Source organism: Mycetomoellerius zeteki, unplaced genomic scaffold, assembly GCF_001594055.1.
Source record: "Mycetomoellerius zeteki isolate Tzet28-1 unplaced genomic scaffold, Tzet1.0 scaffold62, whole genome shotgun sequence".
NCBI lineage: Eukaryota > Metazoa > Arthropoda > Insecta > Hymenoptera > Formicidae > Mycetomoellerius > Mycetomoellerius zeteki.
In genome coordinates, this window is record NW_017257632.1 from 1,519,503 (window position 1) to 1,529,278 (window position 9,776).

The following is a 9,776-nucleotide window of genomic DNA, read 5'->3' on the forward strand; positions in this document are numbered from 1 at the left end:
TATCGGGAAGGACGCGCCGCTCACTTTAAGTGGCAGATAACGATTGTACTGTGAGGCATCCCCGCGCGTTCCCACGGTCACCGGCTCCAGCCGGGTCGCATCGTCACGTATATGCTGCTCTGCCACGGCCCGGCCTTGCTCCGTATTCGGATCGAAGCGTACTACTTTCATCTCCACGCCACCGGGCCGCAAGGTGGCTTGCTCGAACTTGGTCAAGTTACTACGGCGATTGGCAGCGGTGGTAGCGACGGCGGTAGTCAAGCTCGTCACCTTCTTCTGCGTTGTCTTCAACGGCCCTTTGACGATCGTCGGCACGGGCTCGCTACCGGCGGCAATCGCCGCACCGCCTCCGGCGCCGTAAAAATTCGCCAGAGCTTCCGGCGGCAGTTTCTCGATCGGAATATCGCCGATCTTGTCATAGTCGAGGATCTGGATATCGGCGTTGCCTAAAATACCGGAGCTCAGCAGCTGCTCCCTGATGTCATCTGGCACCTCGTCCGGTAGATTCGCAATGTTCTCCTTGATCCTGGCCACTTTATTCGGCGAGAATGTAGTTGTCGGTAAGAACGTTTTAGCGGTCGGCGGTGAGTTGAACTCTTCGGAGGGACTAACCGGTGTCGCGTAGATCTTCTGCAAAGGATTATTCTGGGACAATGGCCGGCCCCATATCGATTGTTGCTGAGTGAAAGTGGTCGTTGCGGTCGTTTGAGGCCGTTGTTGCGATGTCGGAAGCGTATGCGAGAAGAAGCTTTGCTGACTACTTTGATGAGACTGCTTCGCGTTTAAGTGCTGGTTTAATTGTTGCGTATTTAACTGTTGCTGCAGACCGTCACCGGAGATAAAATGATTTGTTAAACTCCCAGACAATTGCTGAGAATCACGAAGGGCATTGAACGATTGCGGTGATACGAACTGGTTTTGGGAAAGTTCGGGAAACGTCGTTGGTTGGACTATCGTGGGATTTGGTGGGAACGGACCAGGATGATGAGGATTTTCTTGGATCGCGTAATGCTGTTCTAGCTTAGGCACGGCCTTGAAGATTTCACCTCCTGGTCGTTGAGATGATAATTGTGGCTGTAATTGTGACTGTAATTGTGGCTGCAATTGTGGCTGTAATTGCGGCTGCAATTGTGGCTGCTGAAGCTGCACCTGATTATACTTAAGCTGTGTACGATATCGTTGTTGTTCCTGAAGGAACTTGAGCTCCTGCTCCTGCTTCCGCCTGCGTTGCTCCTGCAAGCGCTGCAATTCTTGCAATTGTTGTTGCTCCTGCAGCCGATGTTGTTCTTGCAAGCGTTGCTGTTCCTGCAATCGTTGTTGTTCTTGAAGTCTCTGATGCTCTTGCTGCCTCTGATGTTCCTGTTGTCTCTGCTGCTCCAACAATCTTTGTTGCTCGACCTGTCTCTGCTGCTCCAAAAATCGCTGGTGTTCTTGATGTCGCTGCTCATGCTGTCGTTGATGTTCCCGTTGCTTCAATAGCTCTTGCTGTCGTCGTTGCTCATGGTAACGTTGTTTCTCCAACTCCTGTTGTTTAAATGGAGGAAGAGATTGCGGTGAAAGCTCCACGTTGAAACCATTCTGTCTGGATAACGGTTGTTGCTCCGGATTAAAGCCACCAGATCTGACCGGTAATGGTTGCTGGGGCGGTTCCGCGAAATTATTTTGTGGCAACGACAATGGTTGATTCTGTATTTGAACGCTTTGATGCGATACCGACAGCGCAGGTGGGAATCCCGGTTGCTGCGGATGATTGATGTTGACGTGATGCGGTGGCGGACCAAAATTGTTGAACGTCGCGCGTTGTTGTACTTCCGGGAGACCCTGAATAGTTATGGGATGACGTTGCAGTGGTCTCGATGGTGGTGGCGGTGGCGGCGGTGGGTTTCTCAAGGATTGCTGAGGTGGAAACGTTTGATGCAACAGTGGTTGCTGCTGTAGCTGTTGTTGCAAGAACGTCGTTGCTTGCGGTTGCGGCGGGAATGAATTGATAATGCGCTGTTGCGGAAATGCGGGTACTCGCGGGAGTTGCGGTGGCTGCAGGGGTTGATAAGGACCGTGCTGTCTTTTCGGCGCTCCTGGCGATGTTGTTGGTTTGCCGACGTGCTGTTGAATAATGCCTGTAGGCGTCTCCAAGTCGCTACGCTTGTTGTGATTGTTGGGTGGCACTTGCTCGGTACCGAAAGTCACGCGGATACCGCTACTACCGGAATGGTACACTTCGCTATCGGGTCGAATGATAGCGCGTAAAGTCGTCGATGGTTCCGGAGGCGGTGCCGGTGTCACCGTATTCGTTGGCTCTTCCCCATACGGTGCCGGGTTGTCCGGCTTAATTTCCTCGTGCTCCTCCACGGGTGTCAGCGCGGGGATTGGTGAATCGTAAATGACGCGGGTCTTATCTCCATAGCCCTTTTTCTTCTCGTATTTTACGTAGAAGACCTGGATGGGTTCCTTGGTAGGTCGCGGTTGAGAAGAAAGTGGTAGCGGCACCGGAGTTGGAAGAGTTTCATTAGATTCTTTGATGATGATCTCGATAATCGGCTCGGGTTCCGTCTGATAATAGCTCGATGGAGTCTCTCCATATAAATCGTCGTTCTTCGGGCTTGCCAAGGGATTATACAAAGGATCTCTTTGAGAATATTGCACTATCGGTTCCATTTGCACCGCATATGGTGGCAGACGACCCACCTTTCGTAGAAAGGTGAGTTGTTGACGTTTGTCGCGGTTTTTCGACGACGAGCTTTCCTCTTTAGCGAGGGTCGCGATGACGAGGAGCGTCGCCGTGAAGAGTCTCTGAAAGGAAAAAGAGATCGACGCGTTGACAGAACGTCTTTTTATATTGCGATATTAACTATATTGTTTGTCTGATAAAACTAATGTATATTATTGACTTAAAAATTTGTGGTATACAAATGTAATTTTATGTTTCAGGTTCTAATAAAGTTTCTTTTTAAATCAATGATTCAATTTTCTAGAAAGTAGCGTATGTATTGCTTTGTCAGTCGATTGATAGTGCCAGCGTTTCAATCAATTGACATAACACACGATGTAAATTCAAGAAGGAAAACTTTTAACGCGCTCTGATAACCGAGTAACCTGTTTAATAACGAGAAAACTCATTGATGGCCTTAACGGGCTTCGAATCGATTGGTATGCTAGCGAGATCGAGAAACAGTTAGCCTGATAAGCGATTCCCAGTCGTGACTATACTCTGGATATGGCAAGGTCAACTTGCGGATGTTTCTCTTTTCTCTGAAATCGTTCGAATGCCAAATACTTCCACTACCGCGAGCTTTCGTATGCTCTACTGACAATCTTCGGTCTTAATTAAATATATATATATTTTTTATATTTCTGTACTAAAAGTATCTATAATATTTCAAAACTGCATTAATTATATACAGCAAATCAAGGCGACTTATCCTTATTGAAAGTTTGTTTTTTTTTTCGTTATCTTAATTTTTTCCTATGATTCTAAAAACACCATTGCATGTAATAGAATACGCCTCAGTGTACTCGATTAATCCTTTAAAGTCCATCCACCAGGAAGTGGGTGACGGAAAAAGAGAAAGAGAAAGAGAATCAAAGTTTAAGACCGGCGCGTTTCACTTCGAGAATTCGGTGCCTCTCTCGGTGCTGGTTAGCATATTCGAATGAGGCCCCGAACACTTCTTTTTACATGAACTGCCCGCCTCGGGCGCCGCAAGGCCGCCCGAGGGTAAAACGACGATATATGGCGATTAAACGGCCGTTGATCTCTGCAAGACGATTAGCGATCGTATCGTTGCCGGTCGCGTCTGTCACGATTTATTAGAGCACTTTCCCTCGTGCGTGAGAGTCGATACGCTCGCTGATTATAAATGATAGAACCGCGGGGGGTCTCGGCATCGCGCGCGACATGCTTATTACGATGAAAGTACAAACGTCTCCGTCCGATCGGTCCATCCACCCTCTTCGTGGTCACGCCCTGTTATAATTACCAGCTTGGCGAACCGCATTGCTGTGATCGTTTCTTGGGCTCTTCCACGTGGAGGAGATTCACACACTTCTCACCGGCTGATTCCTCGCGTTAGAGGCGGCTGACTCGCGACATGACACCGCTCGAGACGATCGGACGTGGCTTGGCTGAACGATACCGAGCGGAACCTCGCATGGGAACTGAGGACAGATCTCGGCCCAGGGGCCCGTTTCTCCCTACCTGGTGCCACCACCACCGGCGGCCACCGCTCTTCATGAAGCTCCTCTCTAATGTCGAAGACGGTGGAGCAGCACCTTTCTCCGAGGTGCCTCCTCGACACTCGCCTCGTTGGTGTTCGTGTCTGTCGTTCACGTGGACACGTACGTAGATAAATACGGTAGGAGGGAAAAAAGAAAGAGGAGATGCGCGACGTGGAATGTATCTTCTTCGCGTACACGACGACAACTTTCTTCAAATCCGCCCGACCACGCGATCGACCGTAGAGGGGACTATTATACTAAGCGTCCTCACTTTTCTGCGACCTCCAAGGCCCATCGAAATCGAAACTCACCTTTCCTCCTCGTCTCAACGAGGAGTTATTCGGTGAAAGAACGTGAAGGATCTTAATGCCAGTAGACCGAAGGGGAGCGGTAGCGGATTACTTTCGCTACTAAGCTTCACTAAACTACAACTTCCTTGAGACAAGTGATTGTTCCCGATCTGTTCGATAATCTTTGTCTGCGAGAAAGGACACAGATCGATTCAGATGTCGCTCCAAATCGGTTCATGATAATTTCAGCTGGACGCTCTTACTCACGAACGATCATCTTGATGGACGTTTACAATTAAGGCAGCTGCAATTATAATATCATTAGCATTTCTAGACTTTAATGTGAATCTTGCCTCTCTCTTAGAATAATAGTCCCGCCGACTTTCATGAATGTAGGCAGCAGTACAGATTGCACCTTGCAAACGAATTCTACGAAAACGCAAGCTTCGTTGATTTCGCAGAAGAGCAAGAGAATTTTTTTTATTCTTGTTATAGAATATACTACAATAGAGCGCGCAATATCACAAGTGGATTGACAAAGATTAATCGCGTTAGCTATTGCATCGTACGGTCAATCTTCTCTTTCTATATGCACTTTTAAAATATATTTTTATAGTTTTTGTACAGAATGTCCCACGGGAAGGTGTTGAAACTAATCAGCTGTCATTTTCGAAAGTATTCAGTTATTGAAAAAATAAAAATTGCGCTGAAAAGAGGAAAGTTTGCAATTTTTAATGAGTATAAATAAAATTTAACAAAATGTTTGTGTATCAATTAATTTTATTGATGAAAAATAATCCCAAGGAGTAATTTTTTCGGAGTGCGCACCATCTGAATTTGTACAAAACACAATTTTTGTTACGAAAACTCGTAAAAACTTTTTCTAACATATCGTTTTTAATATTGCTAATAACTTTTTAAATAGCTATTACTAAATCTAAAACTGTTTTTCGATCTTATCTATGAAATCTTATATATATTTATATATATATGTACACGGTCTTTGATATTAATCTTAGAGTTTACTTGATTTTAACATATTTTTTATCAATAAAATTAATTGATACACAAACATTTTATTAAATTTTATTTATACTCATTAAAAATTGCAGACTTTCCTCTTTTCAGCGCAATTTTTGTTTTTTCAATAACTGAGTTTTTTCAATACTTTCGAAAATGACAGCTGATTAGTTTCAACACCTTCCCGTGGGACACCCTGTATATGAATAGTTATACTTTTAAAAAGGTATATAAGATGTTCGTTTATAAATATTTCAACTTTTCGTCAGCAATCTGGGTTTTTTTTAGCACAAGCAAAATTTTTACATGCAAAGGGCAGAGTCCGTTTCCTTTATTGCTAAGTTATACATTTTTGAACAAATTTTAATTTTTTCCCTATTTTTATTCAAATTTCAATTTTATTAAATAAAGATTTTAACATTTGAGTTAATTGACTTAAAACAGCCAAATTACAGAAGAAGGATTAAACAGAATGTGATATGTTCCGCATGTAGAAATGTATGCGACAATTGTTTCCTTCTTACTTGTTTTGCAAAAAAGATTTTACATAATGCAAGACATTATTTAGATCCTCTTACATCAACGTATGACAGATAATTCTGATCTGATAAATTACACGAAACATTTTTCCAGGTATGATGTTGAAGCTGCAGTGGTATGAAGTAACTCGTTGGCAAGAAATCACACAGGAGATTGTATATAAGTCATGTTCGCCGTTGCGAAAGGTGCAGATTCAGTGGAGCAATTGAACGGGATGACCCGCTAGAGACCTCCCCCAGTTGCAAAAGTGCCCTGCAATGTTCCGCAAACATCTCATGTACGTGTTTGCGCAACTTGCTTCGTTCCAGATCGGTCAGATAGTCAAAGCCGATGATTTTCTATCGTATTTATTTTCTGACCTTCTTAGGAAGAAGTCAGATTGCTCGAAGCGGGAAAAATCAGGATCTGCCGTTTCGTCAGAAACGAATGACGAGTGATGTAAAATTTCGAAAGAATTTGCGATAGGAGTTGAGTCTTTTTTTCGTATTTCTTAGTATCGATGTTCATCAATTTCGGCACCAACCAATGTCCGGTATTCGAGCCTCCGGACATCGAGATTCGTGCGTCCTACTTGGAAACTTTCACTTATACGTTGGCGTAAGAGGATCCGAATAGCAGCCGGCAGGCTCGAAGATGATAAATATAAGATCTATCTGACCGCCTGAGACGGTCAGTGATCTCCGAGCAAAAACGATATTTCATGCTAAATTATCGTCGTTTTGCTGGGAAATGATATCGTTCTTAGGACGTCCTTCTAAGCGTATATAATTTCGCATGCGAGAACGATTTATCACTTTTCCGCGGTACCATGTGGGTGACGCGATGGTGTCTTAACCATTTCTAATCTGTTTACTCGGTCAACTCTGTGTTTTCCGAGGAACCTCTCTCTATCTCTATCTCTCTCTTTCTTTGCACATACTACAGCTATTCTGTTTCTCAATTTTGGTCTTTTCTATTTTTATATTTTATTTTCTTTTTACCTTCATTTTTTAAATTTTATTTTATGTATTTGCTTTAATTTTTCTTATTCTATTCCCTCAACTATGTATTGCTTTTTAGTTTGAGAGAATTCGATTCTAAAACGCTTAATAAATAATGATCTCTCTCTCTCTCTCTCTCCCTCTCTCTTTCTTAACATGACAAATGCATTGTCACATAATCATCCAACTTTCCTTTCATTATAAAGTTAATTGCTCAATTTTCGAGGTTAAATAATTTCACACAACTTAATCGTGAAATTTAAATTTCCGTTGAGGAAGCTATTCAGAATAAAGCATGACCGAAAAGCAAGATCTCGCCATTGTCGAGTTTCTCATCCTATACAAAGTAAACGTAATTAAAATAATCAACTGTTTCATTCGTCTAAACATCGAGATCACCTATTAATGCACGATATCCTGTCGATGTTAATCGCAGGAAATGTTGTACAACAAATACTAAATGTCTGCTTAGGGAAACTGTTGCGTGTAGAAACGACACTTTCTAATCGGTTTACAAGACGACCACTACAATTATGCTTATCTAATTAAATCAGTTTTTTTTTCGAGATCAGCTCTAATAAAAATTTTACGGCGCTTCGTCGTTGAACATATTATTTCTTGCGTGTTACATGCATGTTTCATATTATGTTACATCGCTATTACATCTTGCTATCGAGCTTATTCACGCGGAGCGTGGAAACTCCCTCGGAATTGGAAAACGATGCCTGTGTCGCGCAGTCTTCGCGATTGCGAGACCAATCTCTGTGTAACTACGATGGCAAAAGATTGTGAATTTGATTCTCCCAGTTCTCACGAAGGATACGGATTCTCTTACATGAACACTAACGATATACAGTTCTTCGAGAGCAGTCCGCTCATGAGCAATAACGTAACTGTTGAAGAGTGAAAGTGCCGTAAAGTGGGACGCTGCGGGAATAACGCTCGCTCTTATAATTAATAAACAAAGCCCACAAACGGTTCTCATCGTCTATACGATTGTGCATTCAACGCGACATTTCTTTAAGACCTTGCCGAGTGTCGTTATCCATACTAGGTTGATGATCGAGACCTTTCTCACGCTCGCTTTTTCTATAGGAATCTCGCGGGCGATGATTATAAAATAAAGCTAACGATGAAATTATGAAAACTTATAGAGTTTAAATTACGATTAGAAGTTAATAAACGGACAAGTACACGGAAAGAACGGTTTTGCTAAGGTATTTAAAAATTTAGCTAGATATATAGATCTAAAAATAATTTTGTTTGGACCATTAAAATAATTATGTAGGACGCTTAAATTGGTGGTTTTGCTATCAACGTTTATATAATTATTATATTTTACATAATTTTGATAGTCCAACAAATTTATTTTCAAATCTATATCTAGCTAAATTTTTTGATACTTCAGCAAAACTTTTTAATTATTTTTATATATTTCTGCATCCATTTAGCCTTCTAGAATATTGATTAAAAATATTAAAATCGCTTTGTTAAAATACAACGTATTTCTTTTTCACCATAAATTTTAGAACGGATTTTATAAGAAAAAAAAATAAAATAAAATCAGAAAAATAATACAGAGATTAAGATTAGATTTCAAGTAGATTAAAAGTAATGGCGAGAGATCAAGATAGACCTTTTAACAATTTTGTGTCGTGATTTGATTATTTGTTTGATTTTTCTAAATTTTTTTTATTTTATTCTAACTACACGTATTTGCGGTAATCCGATTACGAAATATGCGGATTAAATTATTGACCTGCGATGACCTTAATTCACAAGGCAGAAAATTCTCACTCATGTTTTTCAACGTGAGAAAAATCTTTCATAAGCTACAAAAGTGTTATACGCCATAGGCATTAATCCGAGTCTTAACTAATTAAAGAACGGAGCCAACCGAAACTGACACGCGATGTGATGCGCCCATACGTTACGCGGTGACTTTTATTTCCAGCGAGATTTACAGAACGATAAATGTTGTGGTTTTTCATAGTTGGAGTCTAAAACGCCGGCTGCGATCCGTAGAGGAGAAGTTTTAACGCCACGCTCCGGTCATCCGCGGGTATCGACTGTATCGGCGGAAAATGCATAACTGCGTTATATAATTACATACTGCGGGCCGTATCAGACGAAAAATTGCCGGTAATTGATGTTACACCCGAGGCACTTTCTATTTCAGGTGCAGCGGATTTCTCACTTCGCGCCTACCGCAATCGGCGCGAATCGATCCTGTGTCGGAAAAGGAAAAGAAAAAAAAATCGCTCTCCATTATATTTATCAATCAATTAAAAATGTCGGCTGGCAGCTTTTCCGAGCGCCGCGGCGCGGGCGTTATCACGGTCAATTTAATAAATCATAAAGAAGCGTGAATAATAATAAGTATTAACTTTCTCCTCGGCTAAATCACTCGTGCTACCACTGACGTGCGTACGTCGGCGAAGACCCGCAGCCTCGTGCCTGTAAAGAGCAAACGGTCATTTGTTTGTTACTTTTACGAGATTAAAATGAAACCGGAGGATGATCGTGCACTAGAATTTATAAATACCGTAACGTAAAATTCTCGCATACACGTGCTACACTTTCCATTTCATTCGCAATAAATCAGCCGTCTCTCACATGTGCGAGAGCACGCGAGAGTACAAGGCACACAACGCGTGACTTTCTAATAATTTTCGATAATAATAGTTCAAAAAGGAAAATATGTTGCAATATATATATATATATATATATA

The 9,776-nt window shown here is 42.0% G+C and overlaps 1 protein-coding gene across 1 annotated transcript in view; it reads right to left on the bottom strand.

Annotated features, from left to right (window-relative positions):
- The window catches only part of LOC108728448 (uncharacterized), a 5,946-nt gene extending 1,780 nt beyond the window's left edge, over window positions 1-4,166 (bottom strand). The window contains exons 1-2 of the mRNA XM_018457004.1: window positions 3,978-4,166; window positions 7-2,790 (exon numbers count right to left, since the gene is read on the bottom strand). Coding sequence (XP_018312506.1) covers window positions 7-2,790; window positions 3,978-3,995 — 2,802 coding nt within the window. The 5' untranslated portion in view covers window positions 3,996-4,166. The remainder of the gene's footprint in view (window positions 1-6; window positions 2,791-3,977) is intronic.
- Between the last annotated feature and the right edge of the window lie 5,610 nt (window positions 4,167-9,776).